Raw genomic sequence first — 17,422 nt, forward strand, 5'->3', positions numbered from 1 at the left:
AAAGAACGAGCCTGGCTGGCGAGACTTTGACGTTCAGGCAGTGTCTCGCCAAAACCAGGTCAAGAGAGTGACCGTGATGACTTGTAACGAGTCGCTCTCTTGTTTTGACATCATGACGTGGCTTAGTCGGTACGGGGAGGTGGTGGAAATGCCGAAGAAAAACCGAGACGAGTTTGGTATCTGGTCAGGGGCCTGGACGTTTATGGTAAAACTTAAGCGTTCAGGTGGTACGGTTGCCCACATCCCATCATCTGCCTTCCTGGGTAGGGATCGTATCCTGGTCCACTACCAGGGGCAACCGAAGCTCTGTCACAAGTGCGGCGACCCCACACACTTCAGTGCAAATTGCACTGTGCAGAAATGTGCATTGTGTGGGGATGTCGGCCATCTCGCCGCATCTTGTAAGGAGATCAGGTGCCACCTGTGTGGTGAGTTAGGTCATCCGTTCAGCCATTGTCCTCGCTCCTTTGCTAATACAGTCAGGACCCCGGTGGGAGAAAGTCGAGAGGCAGATTCTGCTGGGGAAGGGACTGGCAGAGGTAAAGGAGCTGAGGGGCCAGGGAGGAAAAGCAGGCAAAAGACGCCTGCCCAGCTGAGGCGTCTAGATAAGTGCAGACAGGAGAGGCAGGTGGGCAAGCCCCGGCCAACTATGGTGACCCCCTGTCCTGGATGCCAGGCCTGCTGCTGAGGCCCCGAGGGACAATGAGTTGGATGAGGAAGCCGGGAGGATCCACAGGGAGGAAAAAGCCACTTCCTCAGAATCCTCCCATTATGAAAGTATGGATGAGGATAATAGGCAGTGGCTACAGGAAAAGCGTAAGCGCGGCACCAGGAAAAAGAAAAACAAGGGAGATGTAACATCTTCTCCTGCTCTGACTAAGGTACCTAAGGAAGGTAAAGCCGACTCCCCTCTGGCGGGTCTCTCTAACCGGTTCCAAGCCCTTGAGGACACCTATTCCTCTGAGGAGGAAGACGAGGGTGAGGTTCCGGCCTCGGCGATGCTTCCAGGGGGCGCTGAGTCTCCTTCTCCAGGGGATGCAAGGTCCACGGGGGGAGGGACTGGCCCGGAGTCCGGAGACGAGGACGATAATAGAAGCAAGAATGTGGGAATGGATGTATCTGTGTCACTCAAGAGGGGGAAGGATTCCTCCTCGGAGGCAGAAGATAGGAAGGGGAGCGGGAAAAAGAAAGCCGTCTAACTCAATCACCAATGATGGCGGTACCCACTCCGTTGACGCTGGCGTCCATTAATGTCGCCAGCATTAAGTCAAATACGGCTAGATTTGCGGCCTTTGATTTTTTCAGCCGGGTTGAAGCTGACGTTTTCTTTTTGCAAGAGACCAGGCTGCCAAACACAGCGGAGGTGTTTAAAGCCAAAAGGGAGTGGAGACTCGGGCCCTCTTATTGGTCTCTTGCAGCCGAGCCGTATAGCGGAGTGGCGGTCCTCTTTACCGCACCGGTAGAATGCCGACGGGTTATTGAGTTAGAAATGGGGAGGTGCCTGATCTTAGATGTCCTCCTGAAGGGACAGGAGCTCCGGCTCATTTAATATCTATGGTCCCCAATCTAAGTGGGACCGGAAGTGTCTCTTTATGAGGATCAAGCCCTACCTTTTTACGAGTCGGCAGGTTGTCTTTGGAGGGGATTTCAACACTGTCACGAGACCCCGAGATAGAGGCGGTGCCAGAGGCAAGCTGACTTATGATAGCGTCGCTCTTAATAGTATAGCTAGTGAGGCTCGCCTGGTGGATGTCCACATCCGGCACACCCCAGGCCACGAGGGGTTCACCTATCATAGAGGTAATTGTAGGTCCAGAATAGACAGGTTTTATTTAAAGGAGGAAGCCGTCTCTTCAGCAGTATCTGTTGTTGAGGTGGAGTTCTCCGACCACTGTTTAATTTTGTTTTCTCTGAATGTTACAGAGACCCCCCGGATGGGAAGAGGCTTTTGGAGGCTGAATTCGTCTCTCTTGGAAGAAGCGGAGATAAGACAGTCCTTTGAGGATTTTCTTCAGAGCCAGGTACCCTTACTGGATCTTTGTAGTAGTAAGTCAGAGTGGTGGGAGATGTTCAAGGAAAGGGTGTCGAGATTCTTCCGCCAGCTCTCAAGCCTCAGGAGTCTGGACAGGTACCGCCTGTACCAGGGCCTGAGGAGGAAACTCGAGCATCTTGTCTCAGCTGGAGGTAGCCGCGAGGAGATCTCCAGAGTGAAATCTTTGCTGAGGACGTGTCAGTATGATAGGCACGCATCTTTGGTTTTTGAGAGGGATTATGGGAAGTACCGCTCGCTCGACCCTTACAGGAACTGCAAGATGTCAGTGAATAGTAAAGTTGTCACAGGACTGATTGACAGTACAGGGTCCCTGAGGAGATCCAGATCAGGGATCCTGGAGGTCGTCAGATCCTTTTACTCGCACCTCTTGGGGAAGCGGGATCTAGACTGGGATGAGATGTCGGCTTTCCTGGCTGAAGCTGTCCCCGAACCAGGGGTAGACCCTTCTCTTGATGTTTTGACGGAGATGATCACGGAAGAGGAAGTTAGGTTGGCGATTGAAGGGCTAGCCCTAAAGAAATCGCCAGGTCCAGATGGCTTAACATCTGAGTTCTACAAGACCTTTAAGGACGCCTTGGTTCCCCTCTTGACTGAGGTATTCAATGAGTGTCTTTCCTTGGGCACTCTGCCACAGTCAATGAGGAGGTCTGCCCTGATCATCTTGTCAAAGGGTAAGGATCCGTCTTGCATTGAGAATTGGCGTCCCATAGCGCTTCTCAATGCAGACAGGAAGGTTTTGGCAAAAGTGCTGGTTAATCGGCTGGTGAAGTTTGTACCCCAGCTCCTTTCAGGGGCCCAGCATTGCTCTGTTCCGGGCCGCAGTACATTTAGTGCTGTGCTCTGTGTCCGAGAGGCAGTGGAGCAGGGTAGGGCTGACCACTGGAAGGGGTACATGCTGTCCCTGGATCAGTCAAAAGCGTTTGATCAGGTTAATCATGAGTACCTCTGGTCTGTCCTTCTGAGGTATGGCCTGCCGGGGAGGTTTGTTGATTGGCTTAAGACCTTGTACGCTGGGGCAGAGAGTTTCCCGCTTGTGAACGGTTGGATTGGCAGCTCTTTTGAGGTTGGTTCTGGTGTTCGCCAGGGTTGTCCCTTAAGCCCCCTGCTGTACGTGTTTGCGATTGATCCTTTCCTTCGGAGGGTGGAGAGTGGACCGTTGGCAGGAGTCGAGATGGACCGGACGGCACCGGAATCCACTCTAAGGGTGGTGGCGTATGCTGATGACGTCACCATTTTTGTTTCCTCAGATGGGGAGACTGAGTGGCTGATGTCAGAGGTAAATCGCTACTCTGAGGCATCTGGGTCCAAGATCAACGGGGATAAGTGTGAGAGTCTCTGGCTGGGAGGAGGAGATCTTGGTTTTGATCTCCCGGACACCCTTCCAGGACCCAAAGTCTCTGCAAAAGTTCTTGGCATCGAATTTGGCCAGGGGGATTACCCCAAACAAAATTGGGAAAGCAGGCTAGAGATCGCCACTCAGAAAGTCAACCAATGGAAGGGTTGGTCTTTGACCCTAAGGGAAAGGGTAAACCTGATCAAAACTTACCTGCTCCCTTTACTCATCTATCTGGGCAGCGTGTGCATCTTGCCGGAACCTCTCTGGACTCTGGTCAACAGTTTGTTTTTCCAGATGTTATGGGGGAATAGACTGAACCTGATCAAGAGGGAGGTTACTTACCGTACGAGGAGACTAGGAGGGTTGGGTATGGTCAACCCTGTGATATTCCTTGTGAATACCTTCATTAAGATCAATATTGCAAACCTCTGGAAAGAGAGGGCTCCTCCGTGGGTATTCTCCTGTGGGGGATGGTTTCAGCCCTTCTTCCAGGAATGGGAGACAGGAGGGCAAGTGAAGGATCCTTCGCACACCGCATGTACATCTTCCGGCTTATGCTACCCTGGTTCTGAAGGTAATTCGCCGGTGGGGACTGGGAATGTGGGAGATCAGGACTCTGCCCAGGAAGCTCCTTGACAAAAGGGTTCTGTTGACCCATTTCCAGAGGCCTCTGGCGCTCAGAGAGTGCCCAAGTCGGGATTTTGGGGTGGGTTTGCATCTTTTAAATTCTATCAGAATCCCCTCAAAGTTTTGGGACTTGGCTTGGCGCTGCTTCCATGGGAAACTGTGTGTGAGGGACAATCTGAAGTGTAGGAGCTCTGAGGATAGGAATTGTCCTCGAGAGCAGTGTGGTACTGTGCTGGAAAGCATGGACCATTTCCTGCTTCGTTGTCCCTTTAACATAGAGGTATACAACAGGGTGGGCGCCTCCATTGGCTGGCCTCGGCTGGCCGGTCTCTCCTATGCGGAATGGGCCTATGGAGCATTCAGAGACCTGGGTGGTCGGGACCGCTGCACTTTATTTCTAGTTAGCGTAGTGGTTAGGTATCACACGTGGAACGCACGGTGCTTAGTATCGACGCAACGGAAAATCCTCCCAGTGGATGATGTGTTTAGGACCATACTCGGTGACCTGGTGAAGGTGCGCTCTCTGGAGTATGAGAGACTGGGCGCGCGGAGGGCGGCTCTCCTCTGGAGGGGCTTTTCTTTTAGTGTGCCTTAGTCTACTCCTCTCCTTTCCTGGTGGTGGGCCGCTGCTGACACCCTAGATTTTTGTTTTGATTAGTATACAGTGATGTAGGGCTGCAGGCGCCGAACCTGGGCTTTGTTGATTGTTTGTTTGTTTGTTTGTTTGTTGATTTGTTGTTTTTTGTATATATTGTATATATTGTGTATATAGATAGGGGTGTAGGTGTTAGGTTGGGTGGTGGCAGGAGGGGGGAGGTGGGTTCATCTTTTGGGACTTTGAGGTTTGGGTTACACACTGGCGCTGCCTGATCTGGTCCAGGGACGTTGGACATGGACTGAGGCATGAAACTCAGGACCAGCTCTCAGGTCGGCGCAGGGATGGTGGTCTGGAGTGAGGGGGGATAGTTTATAATTAGTTTGTATATAGTCAGTATTGATTTTATTTATGTTTACGCGTGTGTATATAAAGAAAGAAAAAAAAAATGCCAGACAGGCTATTTATTTTCTTTCCTGTTTTATTATGGTTGCTATTTTCTTTGGCAGCTGAACCAGAAGTCAGTGATGTCATTAGTTATTATTGTGTATATATGAGGGTTGTATGTAATAATGTGTGTGTGTGGAGAGAGCGAGCGGCTGAACCAGGGCTCAGTTACATGGAGCTTTTCTGATTGATATTTTGTTATGTTTCTGTTATTGTTATGTTTTTTTACTTTTATAATAAAAGATCTACAGGAGGTAACTCAGGATCAGTACAGGATTAGTAATGTATGTACATAGTGACTGCATCAGCAGAATAGTGAGTGCAGCTCTGGAGTATAACACAGGAGGTAACTCAGGATCAGTAATGTAATGTATGTACATAGTGACTGCACCAGCAGAATAGTGAGTGCAGCTCTGGAGACAGAGGGTAATCCAGCAACAAAGTCCAAGGGATATTAAAATCCAAAAATTTTATTAAATCAAATTAAAATCCATATAAAAAAAAAGGTCCAAACAGGGTATAAACAACTGTCAGAGAGGATGCATTTCGAACCCAATGGCTCTTAGTCAGTCTGAGACCTAGAGTCCAGACCTCAATCAGTTAATTAATGGGGTCCGGTAGTTTCGGGACCGCGTTTCAGGGTCTGAGTACCCCCACGTGTGCTCCGGTTTCCAGTCGGCTCCCCAGTTCGGTACCGGCGGGCCACTACCCTGTCCCGGTTACCTACGGTTCCACCAGGCTGTCTTCCCGGCTCCTGCAGACGGCCACCACCGTCTGCCTCCTAGCCAAAGTGCCCGGGATCCGACTCAGGACACTTGTCAGATTTACTCCTCTCACTTCACTTCACTGTCAAAACTCGTCTACTCTCCTCCTCTCCTCCAACTCATCTCTCTGGCTCTTCCTGCCTCCGGGCATGTGAACTCCTCAGTGGGTGGGGCCAACTGCCTGGCTCCGCCTCCCTGGTGTGGACATCAAACCCTGAGGGAGGTGACTAGGGTTTTGTAGGTTGGCTGTTGTCACCTTATTAGGGGATGGGTGTTTGTGCAAGGGCCTACCTGTGACTACCTGGCTAGTCCAGGGCGTCACATATGCTGTATCTGATCTCTGCTGTGTAGGAAGTAGTATGCTGTATCTGATCTCTGCTGTGTAGTAAGCAGTATGCTGTATCTGATCTCTGCTGTGTAGGGGCAGTATGCTGTATCTGATCTCTGCTGTGTAGGGGCAGTATGCTGTATCTGATCTCTGCTGTGTAGGGGCAGTATGCTGTATCTGATCTCTGCTGTGTAGGGGCAGTATGCTGTATCTGATCTCTGCTGTGTAGGGGCAGTGTCTCTGATATCTGCTGTGTATTGGGCAGTGTGCTGTCTCTGATCTCTGCTATGTATTGGGCAGTGTGCTGTCTCTGATCTCTGCTGTGTAGGGGGCAGTGTGCTGTCTCTGATCTCTGCTGTTTGGGAAAGTGTACTGTCTCTGATCTCTGCTGTATGGAGCAGTGTACTGTCTCTGATCTCTGCTGTGTATTGGGCAGTGTACTGTCTCTGATCTCTGCTGTGTAGGGGCAGTATGCTGTATCTGATCTCTGCTGTGTAGGGGCAGTATGCTGTATCTGATCTCTGCTGTGTAGGGGCAGTATGCTGTATCTGATCTCTGCTGTGTAGGGGCAGTATGCTGTATCTGATCTCTGCTGTGTAGGGGCAGTATGCTGTATCTGATATCTGCTGTGTATTGGGCAGTGTGCTGTCTCTGATCTCTGCTATGTATTGGGCAGTGTGCTGTCTCTGATCTCTGCTGTGTAGGGGGCAGTGTGCTGTCTCTGATCTCTGCTGTTTGGGAAAGTGTACTGTCTCTGATCTCTGCTGTATGGGGCAGTGTACTGTCTCTGATCTCTGCTGTGTATTGGGCAGTGTGCTGTCTCTGATCTCTGCTGTATGGGGCAGTGTACTGTCTCTGATCTCTGCTGTGTATTGGGCAGTGTGCTGTCTCTGATCTCTGCTGTGTATTGGGCAGTGTGCTGTCTCTGATCTCTGCTGTGTATTGGGCAGTGTGCTGTCTCTGATCTCTGCTGTGTATTGGGCAGTGTGCTGTATCTGATCTCTGCTGTGTATTGGGCAGTGTGCTGTCTCTGATCTCTGCTGTGTATGGGGTAACATTTAATACCCTGTAATGACCCGTTTACAGGGGCGTTACACTCCTCCAGACCAAAAACGCAACACTCCGGGATTGCGACAACAAACAACACCGCAAAAAAAAACCTTTTCATAGATAAACAAATTAACATGTCCCTTTTACTGGGACCCAATAAAGGGTAGGAAGAGGCAGGAGGAAAAAGAAGAAGAAAGAGAAGAAAAACATGGAAAAAGAAACATTTGCATATGTCAAAACATTTAAACTTTCGGGAACAGGCCTCCTTACGACGCTCCAGGGCCCTCCAGGTACCCAGGTTTAGGGAGTAAACTCGGTAGTCCAAATCCCGGTACGTGCTGCGGTGCCGGGCTCACCCCTCTGGCCACCACTGGCCAAAGCTCGCACCCGGGCAGTCCATATCATCTCCCCATCCTCTTCTGGGCCTGGGGAGGCAGGGTTCCTGGCTCCTAGCAAGTGTCCAACAAAGGGGCGGGCACGGATTTTCGCGCCCCGCTGCAGCCCCACCCACGAAGGGCGGGCAAGTCCAGTCCTTGTTGGTATGCATGGCGCCTATCCCATTCTCAATGGACGCCATTGTACAGTCCAAGTCCATTTGTCGCATACTCGCAGCCGCGGGCATCAAAATAAATGTTAGACAATCCAATTTTGCAGATGGTAAACACAAGTCACGCATCACCCGGCGTTACCGGGTCTTGTCCGGACCCTGCTCACAGCGCCAAGTTGAAACGCCCACGCCGGGGCTTGCAGGGCTCGCACGGTCACCGGGCCGGTGGTATTCGGGGTCAGGCTGTGAGTGGCCCGACCCGGCTTCCGTGACCCCAGGCGGGTTTCAATAAAAGGAAAGTCCGACAGTCAGTCCGGTGTTACAAGGGGGATGGAAGGAGGGTAACGGGGTTCCTGGAGAGCTTGCCATCACTCTCCCCCAGGAAATGGTACGGGACGGGGGATGCTTGCAGCGCCACCCGTGGTTTGCGGCCAGGTGTTCAGCCGCCGCTGCACAGTCTCTCTCCGGGGCAGGTGTTACGGGCAGCCGGATGGAATCGCTCCCCACGGGTGGAGCGGGGTGGCCCCGGGAGGTTTATGAGACCCAGGGCAACAGTCCTCAGGGACACCGGGGGCATAGGGCGGCGGCATTACTCACAGCAGTCACGGAGTGCGGTTCCAGTTGTTCTTTATTTAAAGTCCGTTTCACATCGCACCCGGGTGCTGGTCCTCGCCGCCTGTAGCCTTTGGTCGGTCCCGGGCAGGAAGGAGGAAGGGGCCGGTGGAGTGATCTGGGGGTCCCTCTCTCTTTCGGTGCGATAATGCTATCCCCGTGGCATGGAGCATCTTGGGGACCCGCCGCCATTCTGTCTGTCTCTCTTCCAGTAGCGGGCACACACCAACCGCCACCGGGTACAACTTTCTCCAGGGATCCCCAGTCCTCAGCTCCATTCCCTTCCTCTAGGTGTTATCAGCCCTGGTCTCGTGGCATCTCCTCAGCAGGAGCTGTCCTGTGTAAGTCTGCACTCTGCTGCAGCCTCTGACGTTCTGACAAACTTTCTGTGTGTTCTGCACTAAACTCACTCCTATTCAGGCCCCTCTCCCCTTGGTTGTCATGGGGACCTGCCTGTGTCCAGCCACCTGCTCATTAACGAGACAGGATGAATCATGGACTCAATACTTCATGCTGCAAAAGCCATTAACTCCTTCCTGCCCATGTGATGTGAGTGTGTGTTGTGGGGACTCTTCTTCCTCCTGCACGGGAAAAATGGGGGTAACATTTAATACCCTGTAATGACCCGTTTACAGGGGCGTTACACATGTACACCACAGGAGGGGATTGGGGCATTTACATCACAGGAGGGGCTTGGGGCATGTACATGCTGCAGGCATATACATCACAGCAGACGCTGGCGACATATGCATCACAGGAGACGCTGGAGGCATATATATCACAGGAGGGGATGGGGCATATAGATAACAGGAGATGCTGGGGTTATATATATCACAAGACAGGATGGGGGCGTGCACATCACAGTAGATGCTTGGGGCATATACATCACAGGAGATGCTGGGGGCATATACATCATAAGAAAGGCTGGTACATATACACCACAGGAGGGGAAGGGGACATCTATATCACATATATCACAGGAGGGGCTTGGGTCCTATACATAAAAGGATATTCTGGGATCATATATGTGACGCCCTGGCCTATCAGGTCGTCACAGGGTATTGCACAATTTTCCTTTCCGTGCAGTACCCATCTCCTCCTTGGTTCCAGGTGCCACCCAATGATGTTGCTAAGGCCAGCATGCAAAGCACACACACACACACACACACACACACACACACACACACACACACACCGGTGGGTAGGTCCAGTGAGGAAAGGGCCGCCCACCAAAGTGTTAAGCAGATTGGGTGGGAGGTGACTAGTCAGTCGTCGGCAGAGGAGCAGGGAGAGTGGTAGCTCTTAGGGGGAGAGCAGGCTGGGGAGTTGGAGTTCCCAGAACAGTGTGAGAGAGCAGCCCTCAGAGAGTGAGGGGCTGCGGGATAGAGGCTCCCGGAGGGTCGGAATAGACTGGAACACACCAGGCAACATCACAGGGAACGGTCACCTGAACGTGCTCCCCCTCAGCAGCAGCGGTACTGCAGGACATTTGGTTTAATCACAGTCTGTGTGTTTACTGACCTTCCAGAGCAGCAGAGCCTCATCCAGCACCACGACTACCAACTGTGAGTTTCTCTGCTCCCTGTCTCCCAGGCCTACAGCCCACGGCTCCCCCCTACGATCACAGAGCCCTGGGGCACTTCCCCCTACCCACGGAGGGTTTAAACACCTTGCTGCCTTCCCATCGCCACCGGGCGCTCCTTACAGCAGCGGTGGTATTCCACCTTACCACACACCGTGGGTGGCGTCACGAACTCTAACCACAAAATCCCCTGTAAATACCCCCCTTTTATTTTGGGGGTCCGCGCGACCCCTCTCGGGTCCAGAGACCCCTCGAGCCACCACAGATCTGGATCTGAGCAGCAGCCCGGCTGCTGGCGCTGGGGTGGTACACATTGAAAATCCTGGCGTCACAAACAGGATACGAGCATGACCCACTCATCTGGGTGACATGCGCCTTGAAGCCGAAAACCATGAGTCAAATTTCCTCTTCCCGCCAATTCCACCATTTTCCGCCATCTTTTCGTGCCAAAACGCCATCTTCCCCATGAAAGCGTGCGAAGCAGAAGCTTCGCCCTGAGCGCAAGGCCGGAACTGGAAGTTCCCAGAGGCCTACAGCGCGCGAAAGAGTGCTGAGTGAAAATCAAGGGGGTGTGCCGGAATGTAACAAGAGCGGAAGTGAAGCAGGGATGCCAGTACTCTGCCATCACGTTCCTGGATGACGCAGAGGCAAGATGGCGGAGCGGAGCTGGTCACCGGAACCTGCTGTTCCCAGGACCGCGACTTGGATAAAGGAAGAGACGGAACAACTGTGCATGAGAATGCGGACGCAGTTCCTCTTTATACTAAACCACTGGATTGAAGAGATGAGGAGCCTGGCGGTGGCGGTGCAAGCCCGTGAGATGAAAGTCCCACGAGAAGAGAGGGTAAGCGGTTATCCAGTCCCTGTCGATTACCCTAATCCGGCCACTGCGGCTGAGGGATCCAGACCGCCCACGCTCGCGGCAAGCATTCCACCGTCATCTACCCCGTCCTTGGCGGACGCCGAGCTGCCCACACCAATCCCTGCAGCGGAACCTGCAGTACTTGTATAGGAGGCTCCAGTTACAGAGACCCCGATCTCGACCATCATCCCAGTCATGACAGCGGTCGCCCGGAGCCCGGCCAGACCAGACCCGGCCGCATCACAGGGTCTGTCCTCAGAGGCGGAGCGCCCGGACCCTGCAACTTTGGCTGCGGAACAGTCGGTCCTTCCCTCTGCCAAGGCGGAAGTGGAGCCCAAAGATCCACCGGTTCCACTGCCGCGCGGCATCCCAATGGCTGTTGGGGCCGCAGGAGTCCAGCTACAACCAGCACCAGTGGTGAAGATGAAGCCCGACATCACCGGCCATGAAAAGGAAAAGCATTGGCGGCGGCTGATGCGGTTACATGCAAAAGTGTTTGCTCAGGAGCGGCGCAGGATGGGGATAGCCGCTTGTCTCACCAGAGAAGAGAAGATGGAACCTGCAAGTTCATAAAAAGTTTTAAAAGTTTTGTATAGACTGCGTCCTCCTTGTTGAACCTTTTTCCACCCGTTGTTACAGGGAAAAAACTACCAGGGCCTTGTCCGGTGCTGTGCTGGTAGACGGCACCAGGAGGCCCGATGGAGGTCGGCGCAAAGGGCAAAGGCTATCAGGTTGCTCAGGACTGGTACCAGAGTCACCCTTTAAACCCGGGATCTTAACCTGGTCACGGACACACCATAGGTTTGCAGGGGATCAGGTTGTTTGGGTGGCGGGTTAATGGGATCCGGGAATGTGGACTCTGAGTCTTTTTGCAGTGTTGGGAAGTGTGCCTCCCCTGTGAGGGATGGAAACTGTTTATACTATGTTATCCATTTTTATGCCTCATTACAGGAGCAGTTTTAAATAAAACCTGATGTGTCCTGTAGCTCAGGGATGAACTACGTTTAACCAAGGGGGAATGTGACGCCCCGGCTTATCAGGTCGTCACAGGGTATTGCACAATTTTCCTTTCCGTGCAGTACCCATCTCCTCCTTGGTTCCAGGTGCCACCCAATGATGTTGCTAAGGCCAGCATGCAAAGCACACACACACACACACACACACACACCGGTGGGTAGGTCCAGTGAGGAAAGGGCCGCCCACCAAAGTGTTAAGCAGATTGGGTGGGAGGTGACTAGTCAGTCATCAGCAGGGGAGCAGGGAGAGTGGTGGCTCCCAAGTAGCTTTCAGGGGGAGAGCAGGCTGGGGAGTTGGAGCTCCCAGAACAGCGTGAGAGAGCAGCCCTCAGAGAGTGAGGGGCTGCGGGGCAGAGGCTCCTGGAGGGTCGGAATAGACTGGAACACACCCGGCAACATCCCAGGGAACGGTCACCTGGACGTGCTCCCTCTCAGTAGCAGTGGTACTGCAGGACGTTTGGTTTAATCAGTCTGTGTGTTTATTGACCTTCCAAAGCAGTACAGCCTCATCCAGCACCATGACTACCAACTGTGAGTTTCTCTGCTCCCTGTCTCCCAGGCCTACAGCCCACGGCTCCCCCCTACCATCACAGAGCCCCGGGGCACTTCCCCCTACCCACGGAGGGTTTAAACACCTTGCTACCTTCCCATCGCCACCGGGCGCTCGTTACAGCAGCGGTGGTATTCCACCTTACCACACACCGTGGGTGGCGTCACGAACTCTAACCACAAACCGAAGACCCCTCGAGCCACCGCGGATCTGGATCCGAGCAGCAGCCCGGCTGCTGGCACTGAGGCGGTACATATACATCACAGGAGATGCTGGCGGTATACGCATCACAGAAAATGCTGGGGGCATATACATCACAGGAAGGGATGGGGCATATACATAACTGGAGATGCTGGGGTTATATACATCACATGATAGGATGGGGCATATATAATATATAATATACATAACAAGAGACGCTGGGGCATATACATCACAATAGACACTGGGGGCATATACATGATAGGAGGGGATGGGGGCATATACATCACAGTAGATGCTGGGATTTATACATCCACAGGATGAGATGGGGGCTTTTACATCACAGAAGAGGCTGGGAGCATATACATCACAGGAGAGGCTGGAACATATACATCACAGGATGGGCTGGATCATATACATTACAGGAGACACTGTAGCATATATATATATACATATATATTTTTATATATATATATATATAGTTGTTACTATGTTTTTTCGGTAGCACCTGTTCACATTTGTTGGCTATGCGGGTCAGTTTTTTGGATATTTGTACTGTAGCATATACATCACAGGAAACAGTGGGTGCATATGCATCACAGAAGGGGATGGGAAGGGAATAGGGGCATATAAATCACAGGTATTGCTAGTGGGAATATGCATTACAGGAAATGCTGGGGGCATATAAATCACAGGAGATGCTGGGGGCATATACATCACTGGGGATGCTGCTGGATGCATATATACATCACAAGGGAGGGCTGGGAGGAAAATACATCACTGGGGAGACTGGGGACTATAGACATGACTGGGAAGGCTGGAAACATATACATGACAGGAACGGCTGTGGGCATATACATCACAGGAAAGGCTTGGGGTATATACATCACTGGGGAGTGATGGTGGAATAAACATCACTAGGGAAGCTGGGGGCATCGAGTTGGCTGTGGTGCATAAACCTCACTGTGGGGTACAGACATCATTGGGGGCACATACTGTATATCACTGGGAGTATATACATTACCGGGAGGCACAAACATAGTTGGGGAGCACAAACATCACTGGGGGTTTATACAGCAATGGGGAGACACATACATCACTGGGGTTTATACATATCAGGGGGACACAGACAGCCAGGGGGGCACATACAGCCATGTGGGAGCTAAGTGGGACAGACAGCCCTGGAGGACACTGTGGGCACAGACTGCCCTGTGGGATGCTAGGGGGCACAGACTGTTCTGTGGGATGCTGGGGGGCACAGACAACCCTCAGAACAAATTTACCTATGCTTCTATATACTAATATACTGGGTGCTTTGTAAAATGCATAATGAGATGGATCCTTTGTCTGTACATAGAGAAACAAGTGTATTGTGCCAACTACTAATAATGTTAGGGGTGTAAGTGACATACTACTGCAAAGGGGTCCACAAGAGGATTCTCCGGTTCTCCTGAGAGCCAGTCCGAGCCTGTTTATATTTAAAAGAACAACTATTGAGCATTTTTCAACTTGTAAAAATCTTCTCATAAGTATACAACAGATATATAAAAGTAGTACATTGCTATACAATATGGCAGAGACATATAGAAATATTACATGTAAATTATTGCTGCTGTTCCAAGTTCTCCACCACATTTTGTCCCATTCGACAGCAGTTTCCGGATTCGGCTAGGTAGTCTTTTACTTGTCTGTAGCCAAAAACCATAATACATGAGCTGACTGAGTAATATATGGAGGACAGAACACCATAAAGAGCCGAGAGCATGTCACTTTCATAGTCGTTCCCCATGAGCCCCGAGACAATGGATATCCACACCACATCACTGGAGATCCAGCAGATGACATATAACAATAGCAGGGATAGCAGTATCTTTGTTGCCTGAGCCGTGTGCTTGTTCCAGCCTCGTCGTGCCGTCATGGTGTCCATTACTTGTCGCCGGTGTCTACATATTAAGTCTATTATAAACCAATTTAGGAGAACCACCAAGATGATCAACAAGAAGTCCACACTCACCGTGGTGTAAGTCAGAACCTTCAGGAGTTTACTTTGCATTGGGCCAATGCAGTTGGTGCTCGTCATCATTATGTTGCTTTTATTGCGATGACCCAAGGACTCTGGGTATAGAAGGTAAGGAATGTGGAAAGTGATGCTCACAGCCCAACACCCAGCCAAGGACCAGTTGACGTACTGCGCTTGGTGTCGATGGATGAACTTTGACCAACCAAGACCAGGTCTTCTTATCTTGATGAGATGAAGGAAGCTGAGATTCTCCACCGACCATATGCTGATCAGTCGAAGAGTGTGGTAAAAATAAAGTAAGAACCGACATCCTGCCGGACCAAAAACTTTGGCGTTGAACAATATGAGGAGCCCGGGGATCTCCTTGTAACAGCACAACAGGAGGTTGACCACTGCCATGTTCACGATGATCTTATCCAGAGGCTGAAACACTTTGCTTTTGAAGGCATTGCTCACAAAGGCAAAGATAAGGACTAAATTTGCAATCGTCCCGAAAAGAGCACAAAAATAAATAGCGAGGGAAACAATATCTGGAGCACTTAATATCATAATTTGTGATGTTCCTCTATAATCTGCCTCCTGCAGGTTCTCAGTCATCTCAGGTCTCCAGTAGAAGCATCGTAGTCACATACTGGGAAAGTTGTGATGCAACTGGGCAGACTGGTCCCTTATAAGGTCTCGGGTGGTGAGAAGCAGAAGGTGTGTGTCCTTTATCTGAATCACCATGGCAGCATTTATTTCCACCGAGATAGTCCTGGAGAACAGACAAGGGACTATAAGCAGATGTGCGCTCACAGCATCATGTGTCAATCAACAAGCAGAGCCAGGGACAATCAAGGTCCATGTTAATATTATTTGTATTTTTTAGATATTCATTTTATTTTTTAGATTTTTTTTTTTTTTTTTTAAATTTGCATTTTAAGCCAGAAATACTGTCATTGAAATAGTTTTAAGAAAAGGTGTAGGGTCCTCTCATTTTAGTATCCAGCCACGGTAAAGCAGACAGGTAGGGGCTGGTATTATCAGGATGGGAGGAGCCATGGATATTGCCCCTCCAGCCTCAAAATATCAGCCCGCAGCTGCCCAGAATGGGCATCTCACATTAGATATGCCAATCCTGGTGCTTTTTTCGGCTCATCCTGATTGCCTGGATGTGATGGCAATCAGGGTAATATTAGGCGTTATTGACAGCTGTGATTTTTAAAAAAATCACAGCTGTCATCAATCCCACGACAATCCTCAGCTCTGCTTCATCCAGAGGCTGTAGAGAGGGAAAAAATGTCCATTGTCTACAGGCTTCCGTAATCACTGACAACACTAACGTATTCCATACGTAATCCCACGACAATCCTAAGCTCTGCTGCATCTGGAGGCTGCAGAGAGGGAAAACATGTCCACTTTCTACATGTCTACAGATGCCAGGAATCACTGACAGTCGAGGAGGATTCGGCTGTGAGCAGGTGACATCACTCAAGTTCATTAGAGATCACACCCAAGCTCCCCTGCTGCTCTCATTGAAAGTGCTGCAGGATTGTCTCACTATGGGACAATCTGGCATTCAGGTCACCTGAGGTCACACTTTGACAAATCACTGCTTATATTACCCCAATTGCCACCACAACAGGGCAATCGGGCAATGTGATGTGCTAATTCTGGACAGCTGCGAACTGGTATATTTAGGCTGGGGGTTCCAATAATCATGGCTCCTCCCAACTTGATAATACCAGCCCATTCGGGAGGTAGAATAGGAGGCTATATGGGGGCTCCTGCTGTATATTAGAGGCTATGTGGGCGCTCATCCTGTATATAGGGGGCTATATGGAGGGCTCATGCTGTATATAGATTGTTATGGGGTGGTGTGCCGCCCTGGCGCAGACTGAGGGCTCGGATCCGGGGTGGTTGTGGCTCGAGGGGTCCGGACGCGGGCTCGGCTAACACTCCGATCCTTGGAAAGGGGATATTTACAGGGGAGAAGTTTGTGACGCCATCTGCGGGTTGCGGTAATGGGAGTACCACCGCTGCTAGAAGGAGTACCGGGGCAGATGGTGTGGAATAGCAAGGTGTCGGTCCTTTTGTGGCGCCCTGGGCAAGCCAGGACGTCACAGGCACTACACCAACACACCCCACACTCCCGGTCAGGCGCACCTAAGTCAGACAAAAACCCTTGTTGCCTTCCTCCAGGGGCTGATGTCCACACCAGGGGGTGGGCCAGGCGGTTGGTCCCGCCCACCAAGGAGTTCACAGTCCTGGAGGCGGGAAAAGCAGGAGATTAGAGTTTGAAGTGAAAGTGGAAGGAGGAAAGTAGCAGTTGAGGAGCCTGAAGTTGATCCGGGTGTGTGGCCCGGACAGATCAGCAAGGTTGGCAGACGGTGGTGACCGTCTGCAGGAGTGGCCTATTGGAGCTAGCCGTAAGGACCGTGGACGGGCGGTGGCCCGGCGGTACCGGACCGGTACGCAAAGAGAAGCCAGCACCATCCGGCAGGGGCTTACGGACCCCAACAAGGCTAGGAGTCGCCGTGAATTTGTCAAATCCGTTATCGAAGGGAACCTCCTGGGTTTCCCAGCAACCAAGTCCCGACAGAAGGCAACAGTCCAACCGAGAGAGGGAAACACAGTCACCGCCAAGGCTAAAGTTCCCAGGGCCAGAGCCTGCGGGCAAAAGGGGCTCCTTCGGCACATATCCAAGCTGGGGAGCGGGTTACAGGTGGGAACCCATTGGAACCGTCTACATTACACAGGTGCAGGGAAAGGCAGTCACCATCAACCTGCCGGGAGGAGAAACACCGCAGCCGTCTGTGGGACCCGTCCATCCAGCCGTTTGTTTTACCGGAG

General features: G+C 51.5%; 1 protein-coding gene across 1 annotated transcript; it reads right to left on the reverse strand.

Annotated features, from left to right (window-relative positions):
* Window positions 1–14,173: 14,173 nt before the first annotated feature.
* Window positions 14,174–15,139, reverse strand: LOC142274297 (olfactory receptor class A-like protein 1). The gene has a single exon (XM_075332563.1). It carries the CDS (start codon window positions 15,137–15,139, stop codon window positions 14,174–14,176), a length of 966 nt encoding a protein of 321 aa, XP_075188678.1.
* Between the last annotated feature and the right edge of the window lie 2,283 nt (window positions 15,140–17,422).

This window comes from Anomaloglossus baeobatrachus, chromosome 1 (genome assembly GCF_048569485.1).
Source record: "Anomaloglossus baeobatrachus isolate aAnoBae1 chromosome 1, aAnoBae1.hap1, whole genome shotgun sequence".
Lineage (NCBI taxonomy): Eukaryota > Metazoa > Chordata > Amphibia > Anura > Aromobatidae > Anomaloglossus > Anomaloglossus baeobatrachus.

Bases quoted from the DNA above. Each gene is read 5' to 3' on its own strand.
- LOC142274297 (XM_075332563.1), bottom strand. From the start codon at position 15,139: ATGATATTAAGTGCTCCAGATATTGTTTCCCTCGCTATTTATTTTTGT.